This window comes from Melanostigma gelatinosum (assembly GCF_949748355.1).
Source record: "Melanostigma gelatinosum genome assembly, chromosome: 21".
NCBI classification, from domain to species: Eukaryota; Metazoa; Chordata; class Actinopteri; order Perciformes; family Zoarcidae; genus Melanostigma; species Melanostigma gelatinosum.
The window spans coordinates 10,840,890-10,864,816 of NC_136654.1; the positions used below are offsets into that span (position 1 = coordinate 10,840,890).

At 41.3% G+C, this 23,927-nt stretch overlaps 1 protein-coding gene across 1 annotated transcript in view; it reads left to right on the top strand.

Moving 5' to 3' along the window:
- The window catches only part of rbfox3a (RNA binding fox-1 homolog 3a), a gene marked incomplete at its 3' end in the record, with an annotated part of 65,033 nt that overhangs the window by 35,131 nt on the left and 5,975 nt on the right, over positions 1 to 23,927 (top strand). Inside the window, exons 7-9 of the mRNA XM_079293750.1 lie at positions 13,490 to 13,622; positions 15,850 to 15,889; positions 16,021 to 16,085. Of these exons, the coding sequence (XP_079149876.1) occupies positions 13,490 to 13,622; positions 15,850 to 15,889; positions 16,021 to 16,085 (238 nt within the window). The remainder of the gene's footprint in view (positions 1 to 13,489; positions 13,623 to 15,849; positions 15,890 to 16,020; positions 16,086 to 23,927) is intronic.

The window sequence follows — 23,927 nt, forward strand, 5'->3', positions numbered from 1 at the left end:
AAACATTCAGTTTTTGACTTCCAGCTAAATGTGTTTTAAATGGTAAATGGACTGTACTTGTACCATCATTCACCCCTTTACACACATTCATACGTTGATGACAGGCGCTACCAGGTGCCAGCTGCCCATCAGAACTATCTCACCATTCATACATACACCAAATGCATTGTCATGGACCAGAAGAGCCGGGGTTCCAACTCTACCTACCACTGAGCCACAGCTGAGGCATTCCTGTAAAGGAGCCCAGAGAGGGGTAAAGAGGAAAGAACATTTCAGCAAATAAAAAGATGCATGAAAGGAGCTCATGCCAAAGGTGTTCAAATGGTTTAAGAACTACCAACAATTCCCCAAATGATTTATCACCAAGAGGCCTTTTTAACTAAATCACTGAACTTTTTGTTGACCTGTTGATTGAGGTTCCAAAATTGTCTTTTCTTAAACAATATTCCAAGTTCAGAAAAGAACACTTTCATTTGTCATCTCCAGACCAATGCAGACATGCTCAATATGTGTCCTGAAGCTCACTAACATGTGCAGTGTTCAGTGGGTCTGCATTATTACACTAAACCTTAACCATTCATCAAACATGTAGATGTGGCTCCCATCTTTTTGTCTCTCATCAAGTAATATTTGAGGCATTCACAGTGACTCAAATGTTAACAGGTTTATTGTAACGAACACATGCTCAGTCTGTCTTGCTAATTCATAGGATGCTAATACATGGAGTGATCTTAAAGTTAGCCTCAGCCTCCCTTTCTCCCAGGAGGAGGGAGGGATGGATGGAAAAGCGGGAAAACTACACGACAGAAAATAAGGAAAATCAGCCATGCCTGTATCGAGTCTGCCCTCTACATTTTTCTATTTGTTCATACTTTCTTCTCATTGTATGAATATTTTGTGTGGCTCAGGTCTACTGGCATTCACTCACCCATAAATTCACAGTGCAGATAATATCCACGCCTTCACCCTGCATGCCTTCCTGCATTCTCTCTCTCAATAAAAATGAAAAAATGAAAGATTCCCACCTGTAAGTGAAAGTGCGTGGGATTGTGATTTCTTCTGGAATAATTATGAGTGCATTTAATCTAATTTTGGGGAGGGAGTGAAGCAGGATGTAAAGGGGGATGTAGGGCGATTAATCACCCTTTATCAGACGGCTTTCCCAGCACCCATCAGCTGAATCGGCCTCCATAAATCCTGGCCAGCTGACAGTGCACTCCATCTCCATTGCCGGGCTCGGCTACAGGTTTATTGTGCGCAAATCCCATTCAGAAGAATGACGGATGACCCCCACATGCATCCACGCTCATGCTCACACACTCTCATGCAAGAATGTAAGCATAGATGTACAGTGTGTCTGCTGCATTCATGCTCAGGTATGCACCAAAACAAGCAGACACTCGTATACACATGGCTACTCTCAGACTTCAACACACACAGTCTATGGATGCTCAATTAAAAGGCGGAGCTATCAAATCACCTATTTGGATTATCAGCCTATAAATTGTGCGTTCTCTGAGGTTATCACGAGCATTGTAATGCTTGAGATGGGCCAAACCTATTGTTGATTGAGACGCAACAACTTTAGGTTTAGGCAACAAAAGTACTCTGTTAGGTTAATCAGAGGAAAAGATCATAGTTTTGGTAAAGATAAGTACTAGTAAATGTACATAACTAAAAAATGGTAAGTCAGCATGTTGAGTTTTGGTTTCACACAGGACACACATAGCGCTCTACTGGTCAGAGTCCTGTTTGTCCCATCCATCGTCCCCAACGGCCACTCAGGTGGACTTTGTCACTGCTCTGATTTGCTTTCATTCATTGATTGCTGTCGGGATGTAAAGAGAATTTCAACAAAGATAACAAAGAATGTTTTGAAGATTACCAACCTAACAGCGGTGTTAGAATTGTGACACCTGCTGCATGTAGACGCTATCTTCACAGTAACCAGTTTACTACAGTGCATGCCAACACATTCTCCGCTTTCCTGCCATAACCGGATTTCTCTGTAAGCTGATTTCTGCTGTGAAGGTTAATTTCTCCTAGAAATTATATTTATATATGAAAAAATGTATAATGCCAAATCCATCATGTTTGAAAATGTAAATTCCGCCTGGATTACGTCAGCATTTTTGTTTTTCTATTGATGTATATTTACCCTGTGGAACATGTGGGACAGTAGGACTGCACAGCACAGTGCTGTGTAACTGCAGACAGGGGTTAGGGAAAGATTATTGTTTCTGTTTACTCTTTAAGTCAAATGTTTTCTCATGCCTCAGTCTGTGTCGACTTGTCTACCTGATTCCACTCTGCCCGTACACAAGCTACAACCTGAACAGCTGTGAGTACCAACAACAGCCATGCTTGTTGTTTATCATGATTTTTTGGAGGGAGTGGCTTTGGAGGGTAGCCTGAAGGGACTAACCGTCAGTGTTGACGACTTGGTGACTTTCTTACTACATAAAACAAGAAGGCTTACTATGAATTAATTAATTCATTAATTAATTAATGAAAGATAACAGAAATAAAAGCCTATCTCTACTAAGGGTTCTGCTTTAATAAAGGCCTGTAATAAAGGCCAGATAAATAAGTGTTCCAGCACAACACAACCAGACATCTACACACACACACACACACACACACACACACACACACACACACACACACACACGGTATGCAACGGTGTGTGTGTGTCTCAGTAAAATATACTGCATGGGCATGAAGGACAATGAGGAAAATGTAATACTGATTGATTGACTGTGTCCTAGACTGAGTATATGCAAAGCAGGACAAATGCGTGTGTGTGTGTGTGTGTGTGTGTGTGTGTGTGTGGTGTGTGTGTGCAGGGCTTGGCAGAGCACCTCTCCCTAGAACACAACAAATAAGATTAAAATGCAAAATGCAAGCAAGGAAGTAACAAGGCAAGCAGCTCGGGCCTTTTTAACATATGCGGAAAAATTTGCAAGTTGGAAGGGCGACATCAGATCAACTCTCAGCTTTGTCATATTGGCACACCGTCACTGGTCCAAGGCCAGCCGAGATCACTGTCAGCTATAGACCCTGCCTTTTCAAACTGGTGTTTTAAAAGCAAGCAACCCATCCAGCCTCAGTTTTCTTGTCAGGGTGCCATGTCAATATACGCTTGTTACATGCATAGTGTATTTTCAAAATAAACTTCCTTCTTCACAGGAAGTTAGGTTTAAGTAACAAAACCGCTTACTTAAGTTTAGGAAAATAGCGTGGTTGACATTGAGTTAAAGGACTAATGACTCAAAATGTCAACGTTTACTTTTTGCTTGTGAAACAAGCAGCTTCCTTCTGGACCGATTCTGTGTTTGTACTACGTCAGGTGCTCTGAGCGAGGCGTCGTGATTCCGGTGTGTTTACACTGGAGTTTGTTGAAAGCCGGCGTCAGACGGCAAGCAGTGCCTGATCCGTTTGACGTATTGGAAAATGACACCGGATTGATACGGGTATTGATACTTGAATGGATTCTGTCATCCCTGGCATAGACGTTCACAGTAGCATTGAGAAATTCTGTAAATGTTATGATGGATATGTAATCAATATCTATCAAATGAGATAGCAGTATGTTTTAAACAAAGGGCCGATGATGCCCCCATTGATCAGTTCAGCCCCAGCTTGAATGTAAATCCTATAAAAGCGGCAGATTCTCAGTGCAGTTAAAGTTTATATTGTTTAGTTTTGCTTGAATACTACAGAATGTTCGAGCCTCGTCCCATCCGAATGAATCACATGTGTCATTTGAAATCCCTTCGACTCTGGATGAGTGTGATCTTTATGGAAAACCATTCCTGTAAAAATGCCTTTCACTAGCTTAGGGCCCCACCTCGGCGATTTGGCCGGTTGGAGAGTTTTAGGGATGGTTGGTGGAGGGTAGCCTGAGCGAAGCGGTTTAGGGAAAGGCTAGTTTGAGGGTCCACTGCGGCTCCCGGGCCTTGCAGACCCCCCCGGTCCATGTGGGACAGTAGTGGCTGTGGAGGCAGGTGGCCTTCCGGGAGTGGTTTTAAAGAGGGGCGGGCGGGAGGGTGGGGTGCGAAAGGCGTAGCAGGCTGAGCTATGGTGGCCGTGGGTATTTGTAGGGTGTGGCCGGAAGTGGCCCCGTGGAGGTGTGGCCCTGCTCCTGAAATTCAGCTAAGGTTTATCTCCAATTCACTAGCTTAGGGCCCCACCTCTGCAATTTGGCCGGCTGGAGAGTTTTAGGGATGGTTGGTGGAGGGTAGCCTGAGCGAAGCGGTTTGGGGAAAGGCTAGTTTGACGGTCCACTGCGGCTCCCGGGCCTTGCAGACCCCCAAAAGCCTGCCTACGGGAGCAGTGCCGCCTGCCCGTTGCGCATGTCGGTGGCGCTGTGGCGGGTGTAGAGTTGGTAGGCATGGGAGGGCCAGCGGCCCAGGCTTTGATGGTGGTCTGGGACTCCTCTGCTCGCTGCGGTGGTGGCGGCTCCTACGCGGGAGGAGTGGCGAGGGAAGGAGCCGGGATTGATCCCGGAGATGGTTAGGATTTTCCTGAAGTGCAAGAGGAACCAGGATCGGTCGGTGATGCGGCCAGTCTCTGTGGTGAACAGTGGTTCGTGGGGGGCGGTTTGCTGTGTTTTCCTGGTTTGTATTTAGCGCATGAGGGGTTCGTAGGGGCTCAGGTGTGAGTTGAATTTGAAATATAGTACGGGGACCGCTCTTCTCTTCTCTTTCTTCGAGGCTGGTCTCCGGCAATGTCGTCCATCGTGAAAACCCCCCAAAAGACGGCAGAGGGAGCGACATCGTTGTTGGCCAATTGTGTGAGTTCGTCGCTGGAAGTGGGCGGGGTCGGGGCACTGGCATCCCGGTGCCAGATGTCCCGGTTATGGTCACTTGCTGTGTTTTCTGAAGTAGGCGGCGGGGGCACTGGCGTCCTGCGTTCCGTTGTTGCTTTGCGTTCCGTGCTTGCTGCGTCTCGTTGCCTGCTGCGTTGCGTGGCTGCGTCATGCGTCGTTCCGTTGTTGCTTGATGTGATCCGTTGTTGCTTGCTGCATTGCTGAGTCGTTACTTGCTGTGTTGTTACGTTGCTGCGGTCCGTTGCACTGTGTTGCTGCATCCCGTTGTTGCTTGCTGCGTCGTTGCATTGCTGCGTTACGTTGCTGCCTCGTTACGTTGCTGGGGTGCGTTGCTGTGTTCCGTCGTTGCAATGCGTGGCTGCTGCGTTCTGCCGTTGCTGCATTCTGTTCCGGCGTTGCTGCGCTCCGTTCCATTCCGGCGTTGCGTAGCATGGCTGAGTCGTTGAGTGGCTGCGTCATTGCACTCCGTGGCTGCGTTGCTGCATTTCGTTGTTGCTTGGTATCTGCATGGTGGAAAAGCGGAATGGGGGAGGGGGACAGAGGAGAGGGAACCTGGCAACCCGGTGCCAGGACTTAGGGGGGGACAGAGGCAAGAAGACCTGGCAGCCCGGTGCCAGGAATCTGCCTAGTAGGAAAAGCGGAATAGGGGAGGGGGACAGAGGAGAGGGAACCTGGCAACCCGGTGCCAGGACTTAGGGGGGGACAGAGGCAAGAAGACCTGGCAACCCGGTGCCTGGAATCTGCCTAGTGGGAAGAGTATGCGTAGTAGGAAAAGCAGAATAGGGGAGGGGGAGGGGGGAGAGGGAGCCTGGCAGCCCGGTGCCAGGACTAAAAGAGGGGGACAGGGGCATGAAGACCTGGCAACCCGGTGCCAGGAATCTGCCCGGTGGGAAGAGTATGCGAAGTAGGAAAGCGGCATTAGGGGACAGAGGAAAGGGAACATGGCAACCCGGTGCCCGGACTCAAAGAGGGGGATGGAGGAGAGGGAACCTGGCAACCCGGTGCCAGGACTTACCTGGTGCCTGACGTGACTTTGGGAAGGTTTGGAGGAGTTGGCACGGTGTGCTTTGTTGCGTAGACTCTCTTTTCCCTTTCTTCTCTCTTTCCTTGTGGTGGTGGAGGGGGACGCAGTGAACCTGGCAACCTGGAACGTCGAGGCCGGCGGGGCGGGGCTTGGTGGTGCGTGATTGCGTCACTTACGGCGCGCCCGTGTGTTGATGGAAAGTCCGTCGCTGCGTGGCGAGGTGTCATGGCGGCTGCGAGGAGTTGGAGCAGTGTCGCTTTCTTGTCGCGGCGCTTGTGGGGGATCCCCCTCTCCTGCGCTCCGTTAACAGGCGCGCTACGGTCCAAGCGGCGATCCTGGGCGGGTCGGTTCCGCTGGGAGATGCGGTCAGGGCGCGAGCGCCGTGCCGGTGGCTTCGAGCGCGGCGTGCTGGGATGATGGAGTCGCCGGAAGCCGGGCTGTCGGAGGTTTGTCCCCGAGCGCTGCGTCCGGAGCGAGCGGAGGAGGAAGGGGGGGACTTCCGCATCTGTTGCCCGCGTTCGGGGGCAGCGGATCGCCGTCTGCCACGGAGGCGTGCCGGTGTGGGACTTGGTTCGCTGGACGATGACGGTCGGTCTGGGTCCCCGTACTGGCGGATTGCCCAGAGGGAGGGATTCCGGTCGATGGATGTGGCCGGTCGGCGGGTTCGGCTGCGTTGGGCCGCCGGGCCGCTCCCGGAGGCGATCGGTGGCGTCTGGAAGCCCTGCCTCGGTGGAATGCGGCCCCGGGCTGTGCGGGTGGCGGCTGGGGAGGCAAACGGTTCGTTGTCATCGGGAGGCCCGGTTAGTAGCAGGTCCATGCTGGCGAGGTAAGGGGTTTATTTTCCTTCGTTGTTTTTGCGGTGCTGCGGGCGTTCTTGCGTTTTGGTGCAAACGACGTAGCAGCCTGACTCTTTTCTGAAGGTGTAGCAGCCTTACGGTTTGGTGCGAAAGGCGTAGCAGGCTGAGCTATGGTGGCCGTGGGTATTTGTAGGGTGTGGCCGGAAGTGGCCCCGTGGAGGTGTGGCCCTGCTCCTGAAATTCAGCTACGGTTTATCTCCAATTAATTCCGCTTCCCTCATCGACAGTAACGGCTGCTTCTCAACAGGCTCTGCATCCATTTATGAAGTTCCTCAACTTTTATTGCCACTCATTCTGCCACTCCAGCTGATGTCATCATTGTCCGATTTTAGTGTATGTACTCACTGAAAATGAATGTAATTCACTTTAATATCTCTCAACCTCTCAATCTCTCAGAGGATTGATATGAAGCCCATTAGCGAGACCCACAAGGATAAAGCCGTGTGTTGTGTCACTGTCCTGGTATTGAGATGTGACGCAATAAACACTGTGGCGCCCTTAAGAACACACATGCACACATCACATATTACTAAATCACATATATTAGAGTCGCTTTTTTTAAACAACACAAATGAATAACCATGCTTTTGTTCTAATCGTAACTGACCCCAGCTCGCATCACCAGTAATTGTCATACGCTGCATTAACAGAGGTCTTGTCAGACGCATGTATGTGTGTTTGCGGCCCGGGTAGTATTTCATGCATGTGTGTATCAGTGGATGTTGTTGTTTGTTTGTTTTATGGGCCTGCTGGCTGTCAGGTGGAGGCCCTGCCCTGATTCATGGGTTATTACAGCACTGCTGTAGCGCACACAAGCCATAGCTCATCATCAGATCACACTCATATACGTCACACCACCACCAACATGCACATACACGTGTCCTCATGCTCTATCATATGCATATACACACAAGCAGCCAACTGCTGGCACACACACACACACACACACACACACACACACACACACACACACACACACACACAAAGTGGAATGAATATATGGATGCCTGATATTAAGAAAGAGAGGGAAGGTAGGGGCAACTTGGGGAAATTGATCTTTTGCTCAGAATATATCACCAATGGACTGTGTGCTGACTGTGTGGCATATTAATGCTGTCTGGGTAGTTAGAGTAGGAAGAGGCAGACACAGCAGAGGGCAGAGGATCTCCATCACCCAACAGTGAGAGAGAGACAGATGGATTGGGGAGGGGCGAGAGCGAGTGTTTCTGTCCCTGAGCACTTACAGTGGAGCATGGTGTGTTTCTCTCTGCTGCTGCAGACAGTAGGTGTAGTCATCCGTATCCAGGGCCTCTCTGGCATCTGTTTGAGCTCACAGCCCACAGGTCATCAATGGAGAAGGTTCTATACTCTCCTCTTGTACATTGTCTGTTGCGTAGACGTAAGTGTCTATGGGCAAGATGCTTTGCTACTTTTGAGTCTTTCTAAATAGAAATGATCTATCTGTGCAATAGCAGCTAGCTAGGTATCAGTCACGTATTCTAGCAGACAACTAATGCTAGCAGATTGTAAACAACAGTCTTAAATACCCAGTTAGACCTTAAACCAGGCGGCAACTTCCAGTTCCGAAGAGTGAAGCCAATAAAGAAGTCTTAAAACTTCTCTCTCCTGACCACCAGGGGGCGACTCCTCTGGTTGTATAGAAGTCTATGAGAAAATGACTCTACTTCTCTCTTGATTTATTCCCTCAGTAAACATTGTAAACATGAGTTTATGGTCTCAATCTCCAGTTTCAAGTCTTCTTCAATACAGCATGATGTTCATTTAGTACATTATGGTCCATTTAGAGTCAAACAGACCATAAAGCAGGGGATGCTTTAGGGCGGGGCTACTGTGATTGACAGGTCTCTACCAGAGCCACTCCTCGGCATTCCAAATATGGTAACTTCTGTTCACTGGCTGCAAAAAGCTAAGATGACGACGGCCAAATCGACAAACTCGAGGCTTCAATACATTAGTCCACAAACCAATGGATGATGTCACCATGACTTACAACTTCTTAAATATGCACATCATCTCAATGTTGGACTTGGTCTCCTACAAAATGACGTTCCTCTACAGCTAAACTGCATTCTTCTGTTTGAAGGGAACTCTGTTTTCCCAGGTTATGCTTGCAGTTTCAAACACATGAAACATGTGAATTGAAACTAAACAAAATCGCAACAAAACTACTTGTCTCTTAAAAAGTATTCAGGCTTTGGCTGAAGTTAAGTACGTGTGTCACATGATTCAAGCTACAGACGTAATTAAAATAAGTCAACATTGACTTGTTTCACAGCACTCTGCTGGGTGAGAGTGCTGTGTTTCTTTGACCCATCCCAACCCAAAGGTCAGATCATGTTAGAGGCACCACATGAAACCAATGTTTAATCTCTTTTACAAAACCAGTGTGGGCATTCATTCACGTAATCTAGTTTCAAACAGCACAGAAAACAACTCTGACGACTTCTGATTTAGTGATCCATCACCGTGATGGATTATACACCTTCACTGTGAACAGGAGCAGTTACGTTTTGCATAATTGCAACGGAATACTAATATCAGGCCATTTTATTTTGAAAGGAATTCATGTCTCCATGCAGAAGACTTTACATTCTCTGCTTCTCTTCCTGCATATCTGCACCTCGCTCTCTAAAATAACATTGTAATCAATATCTGTGCTGTGTTAATACATTCAGATTAAAAGCATGATACCAGCTCTCGCCTGTATCGTCACATGGGGATTAAATCACAATCATCCACAGCTACCTACTTAAAAAACGCCCTTTTAAACACCAGGAGTAATACAGGAGCATGTATTATTTCAGAACATTCATCTTGAAGAGGAAAGAAAAATGAGATGTGACTCAGCATGGGAAGGCAGGAGTGATGTCAACAATGTATCTGTGTCCATGTTAGAATATCAACGGTGGTGTGAGAGTGTTGAATTATGTGATACATAATGTAAAAGTTGCAGCATCATTTATACAACTGATGCAGCATACGAGTAACAGCTTTTGTCTGGAGATGTGAATGTGTGTTTAGTGTGGCAAATGTGAGGAATGTAAGGAAGTGTTCTTCAGACTGGTGCGTGAGTAATAAACAGGTATGAAAGTTAGATCAAGACTGAGAAAGGTATACAAACACTGAAACAGACTGACTGGCCTGTCCATGGCCTTAGTTGTATGTCTTGTTGTCCTTTCTCTTCCACATTCTCTACCTTCACAATGAGCAGGCTTTAATAAAGAAGGCAGCATTGTTAGCACAACATGGAAAGTCAATCAAGAATCATTGGGTGAGACTCTGGAGTCAGAAACATAACTTAGGGAAACAATCACACCCCCGCTATAATAATTGGGTGAATTCAATTCAAATAAAATACATTTTATTCCAACTCAACATGAGCGAATACAATTTATGAAACCAGGGCCCTCTTTGTCAGAACTCTACACACAAAAACCAAAAACATATGCACAAAATATAAAATGTTGTTCATCGCTTCCAAAAACAAACTTTAGACACAAACACTAAATAAAGACATCCGTTCATATAACAACTGTAAACTGATGTGTTGATTATAAAACACTATTAGAACCATCACAAATGAAATATGCTTATTCTCAATACTCATATATTTATATCCTGTGTCAGACACTTTAACTGAAGATGACATGAACATATTACGGTATTGTACTGTAAACTACCCACCAAAGAGCTGACCTGAATCCTATTTACTGTTCAGGCTCTCAAGTGATCTCATTGATTACAGGTGTTCTCACAGGTGCATTCTGGGTGCAGGTGAATGATAATTGAGTGTAGGTATTTCAATGGCAGTGTAGCAAACAACACACACAGGCTTTTAGTTTTTATTGATATTGCTAACGTAGACAACTTTGTGTGGTTATTTTATAAAAAGTTTTTTTTAAATGTCAAACTTAGTGTAAAGCAGACAATGTGTTTGTGCTTCAGCACATTTCAAATTCGAAATGCCACATATTTCAAAGACAATCTAATTGGGTTATCTCAATAAGTAGACATAATAAGAATGATTAGTATCTAAAGAAAGGCTGAAACTTTATATTTGGTGTCTGATCAAAATATTCAGGGGGATGGGGGGGTGACTTGTCGCCTCAACGTTTTTTTTAAATCACGCATGTGTCGTATTACTTTAATTTGCATGTCTTTCTTCTTTTGCTGCACACTAAAGACATGTACGCCCAGAATCCAGAGCGCTAATCTTTACCATGTTAGAGGAGGTTGAACTGCCCATGTACACAGACCACTGTGGATAATAGAGATCAGCCAGGCCACGCTGTCTGTGTGTACATATGAAGGTCTGTGTGCACGCACGTGTTAGCGTGTGTGTGTGTGTGTGTGTGTGTGTGTGTGTATGTGTGTGAAGGCCTTGCTCCCCTGTTGACTGAAGGTTGAACAGGCAGCTTCAGCTAAACCAGCTCACATCACCTCACCATGCCACCCCGTGCCTGTAGGGGTGACCCTTGTATGTGTGTGTGTGTGTGTGTGTGTGTGCGTGATGAAGGATGGCCTGAGGCTGAATCTGCCTCTCTAAACAATGCAGGCCATCTGGTTTGTGTCCCTGCTGCCAAACACTGAGCTGAACCTCCATGCAGGACCCAGTGCATCTTTGACTGTCTCTGCCAGCTCACCGCTCTCCCTCACAGAAACACCTCCTGTTGTCCCCTCCATCCTTTTTGATATTTTGCTCCGTCCTGTCAGAAGAACATATTAGAATGTGCTTTGGTTGCACATGTGATCGTTTTTAATCGAGACCAGGATTAAAACGCATTGCTTTTGTCTGACTCAGCATAGGAAGTCTCACTTTGTTATTCCATGTTCCATGTCCATATGTTTGATGTAAAGTGGCCTGTGAGCTGTTGTATTTATTAAACAAAAATTCACCATCAAATGTAAAAAAAATAATTAAAAAAAAAGTAAAATCTGCAAAGCACAAGAGTGGAATGTGAGCAAATACTGATGTGTGCAGCAATCAGCAATTTTCCAGACAAAGACATTTGATTGTGTGAAGGTCTAACTGAAGCCCATACATCAGGTTTAGTGTAGTTACGTAGTCTGGATCAGTCTGCAGATCCATGCCGATGTATTTGGCCGATAATTACTTTTCTTCTACAAAACAGAGGATTTCACCAGGCGAAATAATCCAAATGTGGTCTGGGACAATTTTACTCATCAAAGCCTGCATTACTGGTTTAACCTTAACTTTAGCCTTAAGAACTGGTAACCCACTAAAAGCCATGGATTATTAGATGGATTGTAGCTTCAGAGCACCGTAGAAGACAGACACATACAGACAGAGGGAGGAATGTGTTTCATATTAATATGAACTCCAGAGATTACAGTCAAGCCACGAGAGTGTGTTGCCCTTTAGAAAGATTCGAGTGTGAGGGGCAGACTTCTTTTCTTTTATACATTTTAGTGTAACATAGTGACTCAGCACCTTCTAAATCCACATCGTCCACACCCTTATTTCAGATATTTTGCATTAAGCTTTCTTTTTCTGGATCAATCTCGTGATGTTCTCTTCTCAACAAATCCCATGAGCAGATTCAAAGGACAATGAATGTATCTCCAATCAGTGGTTCTGAACCTGTGATCTTAAAAGACCCGTTTCTATCATTGAGTAAAGCCATGACCCCTGGCTAAGTCATATCATATTTCTTATTGTATTTAATACATATAACAATAACAGTACAGAACTAATAAAGTGTACAATTAAACTAAATTGTCAATTGAATGTCTGCAGAATGGAGCTTTTAATATAATTCTTTGTTTTATATATTTATATTTCATTTTAACCATCATTTCATTCAATACATTTTTGATAAATTCACAGTTTTCTCCTCCCTGATGCTGGCCGGTGCTCTATTTGCTGGTTGGTTGTTTTAGCTGCATGCTTTATGACTCAAGGCTGTTCAGCAGAGGGGGAAGGCTCACGATAGGTGGTGTTCAGGTCTTCACTGCCCTTATGCTGTTTGTATCTCAATAATAGTAATAATCCAAACTTTAAATAGAACAATTTCAATCATGTTTCTTCACGGAAATAAATGAAAATGCTGATATACCAGTAAAATTCTGTATATCTTACACCAATCAAAATCAAGGAGGCCTCACGACCCCTATGAAGCTCTGGCAACCCTTAGTGGGGGTCAGGACCCCCAGGTTAGGAACCAGTGTATTAACAAGTATTGTGTGTGTACCCAAAACCTGATACATCTATTTTTCTGTGCCATGGAGCGCTATTAGTGTCCACACTGTTCCAAATAATAGGTAGCTGAAAGTCATCCCCATAGAAATGCACTACCGTATATCCGCTTGGTTTTGTTTGCTGGCGCTGAACCTGCACAAATAAGAAAAAAGGAAGTCTAAGAGCACACGCAGAGGGCGAAGTGCACCATCACTGTGCTGCCACGACAACAGTGTCTCCTGTGCCATTTGCATGTCTTTAAATTAGGTCACATGCAGACATTTGGTGCAAAATTGTCTCCTCTCTATGTCAATGAGTCTCAGTAGATAATTACAATCAGCGAAAGAGAAGAGAAAATTGCGGTCAGCCGCAAAACTGTATGGGCATGTTTGCGCTGTAATATCTTTAGCGCAATATCTTTTGTGAATCTGACCTTGATGGGCCTTTCAGACACAACAGCACCACTGCGCTCTGTATCTTATTGTGCTCTCTCTCTCTCTCTCTCTCTCTCTCTCTCTCTCTCTCTCTCTCTGTGTCTGGATGTCTCTCTCTCTCAGTCACAGGGTTTCCTTACCCCAGTACAGGATCAGCTGTGGCCTACAGAGGGGCACATTTGAGAGGGAGGGGTCGCGCCGTCTACAACACATTCCGTGCTGCACCTCCTCCTCCACCCATCCCTGCCTATGGAGCGTGAGTGCCTGCTCACACACACACACACACACACACACACACACACACACACACACACACACGTTCAACTGAAACAAACACACATAATCAAATAAACACTGTATGACACTTCTCCAAGACTAAAAACATGCTACTGCACAAATGGAATTCACAGCTCCAGTTACTCAAACACAGACGCTAACATGCACGGGCGCTCACACACTGACACACAAATAAATACATACTCACACATACACACATGCAGTAGCAGAAGAATGGTGAGTGGAAAACAAAAAGACTGCCTTCTAATAGAGCGGAAAATTGCTCTTTGATTCCAGAATGGCCGAATTTGTCTCTCTTTTTTCCAATGTGTCATTCTTTATTCGGCTGTGAATGGACTGCAATGACCTGCCCTGCACACTTCAATAGGCCCGTTCTAGAGACCTGGTGTATGTCAAGGGGAGACATGGAGAGAGGGAGAGAGAGAGGGAGAGAGGGAGGGAGAGAGAGAATAGATGTCTGAGAGAGTGTGTTGGGTTTAAAGGAAAAAAATGAGAACAAGAGAAAATGCAGATGGAGACAGAGAGCGTGAAGGCGGCAGGCAGAGAGGAGAATAATGGATGAATGATGCCGTTTGACCACATGGAACTACTGAATTAGTCATATACTGTGTGGTGGGAACAATAATTCATTTTCTTTAATTTAACAGTTTAAGCTACTTTTAATGTTTTATTGAGAAAACAAAGAAGGAAAGCATCGAAAATGAACGGAAATACATTGTGCTGGATGTAAAGTAGCTTCAAAGTGAGTGACATGTAGCGCTTGTCTGGTTACAGCTAATTATTAGTTCCTGGTATATGATCGTTATGAGACCTGCATGGTTTCTGCATCACTGTAACTGCTCCTGTCCACCCAGACGTCCCAGTGGATCGCACAACACCCAAAATTCAATGTCTGTTTATGCTCGTTCAGAAAGGCCTCTGCAGGGTGCATGAGGTGCATAGACCTCCTGGGACTTTTACACTTCACAATATCACGTGAAGCAGTGATAAGCGTAGCGAGTATACGAAACATAAATAACTCCTCAATGTCTGTTTCAAGAAGCAGGGGAAAAGGGACGCGAGCGGAGGTCATTCGTCTGCACACTGCATCGAGACACTTGTTTCTACATTTGTTACCAACTGGGAAGTCATTTGCATACTGAAGAGTACAGCTTTCCCCAAAAAAGAGCTAGCTTTGTGCTTAGTTACAAATGCTTTGGGTAGTTCCTCTCTATCTCAGAACATACTGGAAATAACTGAAGCTTTACTTCTGAATAATTCAAACCAACAGCGAAGATAAATTCTTCATTGTTCTACCCCATGACCTACTTCTCTCTCTCTCTGGAAAAGAAGCACAATTACAAGAGGAAAGGAAAACAGAGCTCTTGATTCTTGTGCAGGAGGTGAAATAACACCATGTTTAGCACGCACATCTTCTTCCCACAGATGTTGTACTTGTATAAAAACATGCACACGTGTAGGACTCTGATGTACACTGACCATTGAAGTATGCATGTGTCCGCTGTCTATGTCCTTGTTCGTACTACATCAGGGATCCTAGATCCCAACTGAATTACCTGCACATTGCATTTTAGCAGATGTGAAATTCCACCAACATGTCAGAACATTCATATTGTACTTGTCTTTAGTTCAAGTTCAATAAGGAACTTTTAACTGGTTATGAACCAGTCTCAGTGTGAGCGACACCATTAGATTGTCTTTTTGTACATAGTTATTCTTAATGCTTGCATTTGGTGCCACCGTGTCGGATACAGCACAACATCAGAAATAATCCTGCAGGTTCACCACAAACTGCCTCAGCTCAGACTACAAGGAGGAGAGCTCAGCGTCCGACAGCAGCGTCTCCTCCTCCTCCAGGAGCAGAGCTTCTCCTCACTGCTCTGCTGGGAGCCAACACTGACGCCACGCTGCTGGAGGCCGAGGCTGTGTTGCTGGAGGGAAGGGAGGCACGGGGGAACCAGAACCAGGACTGAGCGGGGCAGATTGTTAGAATCTGATGCTGAACAATGAGAGCTTTTCTAACAGGAGTCAGGTGCTCGTAAACACTACTGCTGTTGCCACAGGGACTGTCAAAATGAAAGTTCCTTGTAGTAACTTTTAGAGATCCTTAACTAAAATGCCGTACCAAGCTCAGTTTACTTCAATGCTAAAATAAATGTCTCATGTGTGACATCTTCTATCAACAGTGTGGTCTACCAGGACGGCTTTTATGGAGCGGAAATATATGTAAGTCAAAATCTATTGATATGTATTTTGATTTATACCCAAGGAGTCTTTCACTGTGATCAGCTTCACTCAGTTGTACTGTACCTGGATGTTGGTTTGAGGTGGTGCTGACATCGTCTGTCTCTCCTCAGGGAGGGTATGCAGCTTACAGATATGCCCAGCCAGCTGGTACTGCTGCAGCTGCATACAGTGACAGGTATGTTGGCAGCCGTCTTCCTTCTGAGGGTCACGATAAGCTACTCTCTCTGCACTGCATTGTAAATAATCATACCGGCCTAAAAAAGTTGAAAGAAATGTTATAATAGTAATGTATTACATAATTATATATACATATATGCTGTTATAATCTCAGAACGGGTTGAGCTGCGCTTATATTTATGAAACAACAACACAGAGTCCGAACCAAGGCGGCGACTTTATTGCTTCTCAACCTTGACGCAGCTGAGACCAGATCCACTCCTTGTGTTGGACGAGTTCTTTGCATTATCCTTTATTCTTCATGCCTCCGGTTCAAAAAGTTCTTTAGAATAGAAGAAGTTGTAGAAATAGTATAACAGAAATGCTAGAAATGAGTGTTGTTGTATGTAATATTCTCCAGTCATGATTAACCAATTAAATATGACCTCCTGGAGTCCTGTTTTAACCCCAACATGGACATATGTTACTGATCTATAGAAAATGTGTTGCTCTTTGTTGTAAACTCAATACTTTGTTCATGTTGGGATCCACAATGATGAGGGAATTTGTCTAGCGATCTGATTGGTCAGTAGTCGAGCTGTTGACAAGTTTTGATCTGGTCCTCTGAACTTGACCTGCTCAGCACAGGTTACCATGGTGATCTACCTCAGTTAACAGTGAGCCAGCTTTGTCATGCTGGAAACCGGGCCATTCATGTTGTCTTGTGATGCGGGCCACAGGAGTAGATGCTCTCACACTGTATGCAGCCTGACAAACTCCACAGACGCTCACCTGGACAGATGATGAGCAGAACTAAGGAGGATGTAACATGGTGCCACGGGGCTGTGGAGCAGTCTATGTGAGGCAGGAGAGAGCAGTTTGATCCAATCCATCTTTCAATTGTCTTTCCCCTTGGAGCTGCCTGTCCCTGAAACTCCGAGCCTGGAACCTGCCCAGAGCTGCTGCTCAGCTGCTGTGATTCCTCCAGATCAAAAGTGATGTGTTTTTAGAAAAACATGTGTGTGTGTGTGTGTGTGTGTGTGTGTGCGTGTGTGTGTGTGTGTGTGTGTGTGTGCGTGTTGTGAGCACCCGCTTCCACTGCTGTCAACAGTAGGTGTGTGTGTGTGCATGACGGTGTTTGGGGAGCTAATCTTAGGGAGATTGAGCATGTCAGGGCCGATAAGAAACAGCCACAGCAGGAGCCTGTAGGCCTCCGATAATGTAAGATTTATCAGAGGCAGGGAGCAAGCGGGGCACTCGGGAGGATTATGAACAAGGCAGAGAGGAGCGGAGCAGGTGAGGGGGCACGTCTCTCTCTTCACCAGACTTATTTCACTCCCTTTCTTTTTCTCCTTTCACACATTCCCTCTTTCTCATCGTTATTCACCCTCTCCGTGGCTGCAGTATATCCCCCCCCCCCCGTCTCAGATCTGTGTCCTCCTCATTCTATTTTTTAAGCTCTCCAGATTTAAAGGGAAGCCCAGGCGTTGAGGTGGAGGTGAGGCAGAGTTGAGGGGAGATGGGGCAGAGGCTGGGGGGTGGTGGAGGAGTTATATTCATTGTGGGATAAGAGGGGCCTTTTACAGACGGGACCGGGGACTGAGTCTCTAAAGGGTGCACACTAGGGGTGTAACAATACGCGTATTCGTATTGAACCGTTCGGTACGAGGCTCACAGTTCGGTACGCATAACGAACCGAATACGTTTGAATAATTTAAAAAAGCCTTTATTTAACCAGGTAGTCCCATTGAGATTAAAAATCTCTTTTGCAAGATGAAAGCAACAATACAAGATGTAAGTAACAATATAAGATGTAAGTAACAATACAAGATGTAAGTAACAATACAATATGTAAGTAACAATACAAGATGTAAGTAACAATACAAGATGTAAGTAACAATACAAGATGTAAGTAACAATATAAGATGTAAGTAACAATATAAGATGTAAGTAACAATACAAGATGTAAGCAACAATACAAGATGTAAGTAACAATACAAGCTGTAAGCAAGATGTAAGTAACAATACAAGATGTAAGTAACAATACAAGATGTAAGTAACAATACAAGATGTAAGTAACAATATAAGATGTAAGTAACAATACAAGATGTAAGTAACAATACAAGATGTAAGTAACAATATAAGATGTAAGTAACAATATAAGATGTAAGTAACAATACAAGATGTAAGCAACAATACAAGATGTAAGTAACAATACAAGATGTAAGTAACAATACAAGATGTAAGTAACAATATAAGATGTAAGTAACAATACAAGATGTAAGTAACAATACAAGATGTAAGTAACAATACAAGATGTAAGTAACAATATAAGATGTAAGTAACAATATAAGATGTAAGTAACAATACAAGATGTAAGCAAGATGTAAGTAACAATACAAGATGTAAGTAACAATACAAGATGTAAGTAACAATATAAGATGTAAGTAACAATACAAGATGTAAGTAACAATATAAGATGTAAGTAACAATATAAGATGTAAGTAACAATACAAGATGTAAGTAACAATACAAGATGTAAGTAACAATACAAGATGTAAGTAACAATACAAGATGTAAGTAACAATATAAGATGTAAGTAACAATATAAGATGTAAGTAACAATACAAGATGTAAGCAAGATGTAAGTAACAATACAAGATGTAAGTAACAATACAAGATGTAAGTAACAATATAAGATGTAAGTAACAATACAAGATGTAAGTAACAATACAAGATGTAAGTAACAATATAAGATGTAAGTAACAATACAAGATATAAGTAACAATACAAGATGTAAGTAACAATATAAGATGTAAGCAAGATGTAAGTAACAATACAAGATGTAAGTAACAATACAAGATGTAAGTAACAATATAAGATGTAAGTAACAATACAAGATGTAAGTAACAATACAAGATGTAAGTAACAATACAAGATGTAAGTAACAATATAAGATGTAAGTAACAATATAAGATGTAAGTAACAATATAAGATGTAAGTAACAATACAAGATGTAAGCAAGATGTAAGTAACAATACAAGATGTAAGTAACAATACAAGATGTAAGTAACAATACAAGATGTAAGTAACAATACAAGATGTAAGTAACAATACAAGATGTAAGTAACAATATAAGATGTAAGTAACAATATAAGATGTAAGTAACAATACAAGATGTAAGCAACAATACAAGATGTAAGTAACAATACAAGCTGTAAGCAAGATGTAAGTAACAATACAAGATGTAAGTAACAATACAAGATGTAAGTAACAATACAAGATGTAAGTAACAATATAAGATGTAAGTAACAATATAAGATGTAAGTAACAATACAAGATGTAAGCAACAATACAAGATGTAAGTAACAATACAAGATGTAAGCAAGATGTAAGTAACAATACAAGATGTAAGTAACAATACAAGATGTAAGTAACAATATAAGATGTAAGTAACAATACAAGATGTAAGTAACAATACAAGATGTAAGTAACAATACAAGATGTAAGTAACAATATAAGATGTAAGTAACAATATAAGATGTAAGTAACAATACAAGATGTAAGCAAGATGTAAGTAACAATACAAGATGTAAGTAACAATACAAGATGTAAGTAACAATATAAGATGTAAGTAACAATACAAGATATAAGTAACAATATAAGATGTAAGTAACAATATAAGATGTAAGTAACAATACAAGATGTAAGTAACAATACAAGATGTAAGTAACAATACAAGATGTAAGTAACAATACAAGATGTAAGTAACAATATAAGATGTAAGTAACAATATAAGATGTAAGTAACAATACAAGATGTAAGCAACAATACAAGATGTAAGTAACAATACAAGATGTAAGCAACAATACAAGATGTAAGTAACAATACAAGATGTAAGTAACAATACAAGATGTAAGTAACAATATAAGATGTAAGTAACAATACAAGATGTAAGTAACAATACAAGATGTAAGTAACAATACAAGATGTAAGTAACAATATAAGATGTAAGTAACAATATAAGATGTAAGTAACAATACAAGATGTAAGCAAGATGTAAGTAACAATACAAGATGTAAGTAACAATACAAGATGTAAGTAACAATATAAGATGTAAGTAACAATACAAGATGTAAGTAACAATACAAGATGTAAGCAAGATGTAAGTAACAATACAAGATGTAAGTAACAATACAAGATGTAAGTAACAATATAAGATGTAAGTAACAATACAAGATGTAAGTAACAATACAAGATGTAAGTAACAATATAAGATGTAAGTAACAATACAAGATATAAGTAACAATACAAGATGTAAGTAACAATATAAGATGTAAGCAAGATGTAAGTAACAATACAAGATGTAAGTAACAATACAAGATGTAAGTAACAATATAAGATGTAAGTAACAATACAAGATGTAAGTAACAATACAAGATGTAAGTAACAATACAAGATGTAAGTAACAATACAAGATGTAAGTAACAATACAAGATGTAAGTAACAATATAAGATGTAAGTAACAATATAAGATGTAAGTAACAATATAAGATGTAAGTAACAATACAAGATGTAAGTAACAATACAAGATGTAAGTAACAATACAAGATGTAAGTAACAATATAAGATGTAAGTAACAATATAAGATGTAAGTAACAATACAAGATGTAAGCAACAATACAAGATGTAAGTAACAATACAAGATGTAAGCAACAATACAAGACGTAAGTAACAATACAAGATGTAAGTAACAATACAAGATGTAAGTAACAATATAAGATGTAAGTAACAATACAAGATGTAAGTAACAATACAAGATGTAAGTAACAATACAAGATGTAAGTAACAATATAAGATGTAAGTAACAATACAAGATGTAAGCAAGATGTAAGTAACAATACAAGATGTAAGTAACAATACAAGATGTAAGTAACAATATAAGATGTAAGTAACAATACAAGATGTAAGTAACAATACAAGATGTAAGTAACAATACAAGATGTAAGTAACAATATAAGATGTAAGTAACAATACAAGATGTAAGCAAGATGTAAGTAACAATACAAGATGTAAGTAACAATACAAGATGTAAGTAACAATATAAGATGTAAGTAACAATACAAGATGTAAGTAACAATACAAGATGTAAGCAAGATGTAAGTAACAATACAAGATGTAAGTAACAATACAAGATGTAAGTAACAATACAAGATGTAAGTAACAATATAAGATGTAAGTAACAATACAAGATGTAAGTAACAATACAAGATGTAAGTAACAATATAAGATGTAAGTAACAATACAAGATATAAGTAACAATACAAGATGTAAGTAACAATATAAGATGTAAGCAAGATGTAAGTAACAATACAAGATGTAAGTAACAATACAAGATGTAAGTAACAATATAAGATGTAAGTAACAATACAAGATGTAAGTAACAATACAAGATGTAAGTAACAATACAAGATGTAAGTAACAATACAAGATGTAAGTAACAATATAAGATGTAAGTAACAATATAAGATGTAAGTAACAATATAAGATGTAAGTAACAATACAAGATGTAAGCAAGATGTAAGTAACAATACAAGATGTAAGCAAGATGTAAGTAACAATACAAGATGTAAGTAACAATACAAGATGTAAGTAACAATATAAGATGTAAGTAGCAATACAAGATGTAAGTAACAATACAAGATGTAAGTAACAATATAAGATGTAAGTAACAATACAAGATGTAAGTAACAATACAAGATGTAAGTAACAATATAAGATGTAAGTAACAATACAAGATGTAAGTAACAATACAAGATGTAAGTAACAATATAAGATGTAAGTAACAATATAAGATGTAAGCAAGATGTAAGTAACAATACAAGATGTAAGTAACAATACAAGATGTAAGTAACAATACAAGATGTAAGTAACAATATAAGATGTAAGTAACAATACAAGATGTAAGTAACAATACAAGATGTAAGTAACAATACAAGATGTAAGTAACAATACACGATGTAAGTAACAATACAAGATGTAAGTAACAGTACAAGATGTAAGTAACAATACAAGATGTAAGCAAGATGTAAGTAACAATACAAGATGTAAGTAACAATACAAGATGTAAGTAACAATACAAGATGTAAGCAAGATGTAAGTAACAATACAAGATGTAAGTAACAATACAATATGTAAGTAACAATACAAGATGTAAGTAACAATACAAGATGTAAGTAACAATACAAGATGTAAGTAACAATACACGATGTAAGTAACAATACAAGATGTAAGTAACAATACAAGATGTAAGTAACAATACAAGATGTAAGTAACAATACAAGATGTAAGCAAGATGTAAGTAACAATACAAGATGTAAGTAACAATACACGATGTAAGTAACAATACAAGATGTAAGTAACAATACAAGATGTAAGTAACAATACAAGATGTAAGTAACAATACAAGATGTAAGTAACAATACAAGATGTAAGTAACAATATAAGATGTAAGCAAGATGTAAGTAACAATACAAGATGTAAGTAACAATACAAGATGTAAGTAACAATACAAGCTGTAAGTAACAATACAAGATGTAAGTAACAATACAAGATGTAAGTAACAATACAAGATGTAAGCAAGCTGTAAGTAATAATACAAGATGTAAGCAAGATGTAAGTAACAATATAAGATGTAAGCAAGATGTAAGTAACAATATAAGATGTAAGCAAGATGTAAGTAACAATACAAGATGTAAGTAACAATACAAGATGTAAGTAACAATACAAGATGTAAGTAATAATACAAGATGTAAGTAACAATACAAGATGTAAGCAAGCTGTAAGTAACAATACTACATAACATGAAGGAGCAGTTTTTGTTTTTTATGCTTATGTGTTGCTAAGAAGACACCCCAGAAGATGGGTCACTCAGGTATAGTTCCATCATTGTTCAAAGTCAAAGAATAACTTTATGATGTTAGTTGTAATGAATAAATATATTTTAAAATCAAGTACATTTCTCTGGCATTTATAGTTTTCTACTGAACCGAAACGTACCGAACCGTGGCTCCACTGTATCGTACCCAACCCAACCGTGGATTTTGTGAACCGTTTTGTGAACACCCCTAGTGCACACACACACACACACACACACACACACACACACACACACACACACACACACACACACACACACACACACACACACACACACACACACACACACACACACACACACACACATTAGGCTGCCATGGCTACACTTGGACCAGGTAAGAAGAGGCAAAATGCAATCAGGATTGACCATCAAATTCCTCTCGTCATCTTTCATCTGCTCTCACTGACACAAGCCTTTAACAGCCACAGCCTGGAGACTCTGCGTCGGTAGAGGTTCACCTGTTCACTGTAACAAAACGGTACTATTTGACTGTTTGTATCTATACCATGAAACGTCATGCTGCAATAGCACTGTAATCATGGAAATCATGGACATGTATTTGTGTTTATTTAGGAACATGTGTCATATACCCTTTCACAGGAAAGAGGGATTCCATAAATCTGTTAGATTGGACTGAGACTGATCAAACACTGATAGCGATTAATCAGCTAATTAATCATTAATGCAGCACTAGACACTACCCCTACTTCCTCCCTTCCTCCCTTCCTCCTCCCATGTACACTCCACTGCTATTCTTTCCTTAGGTCTCCCTCTGTAACACATAGTCCCACACATAGCAGTGCACTCTTATCTTTGCCCTCCAGACCTACGTTAGCTTCCCTTTACTCTTCGAGGAGAATAAACAAACTAGACAGGAAGAGAGGAATATAAATAAAGCGGTCTGGTGGCATCAGAGAAAGA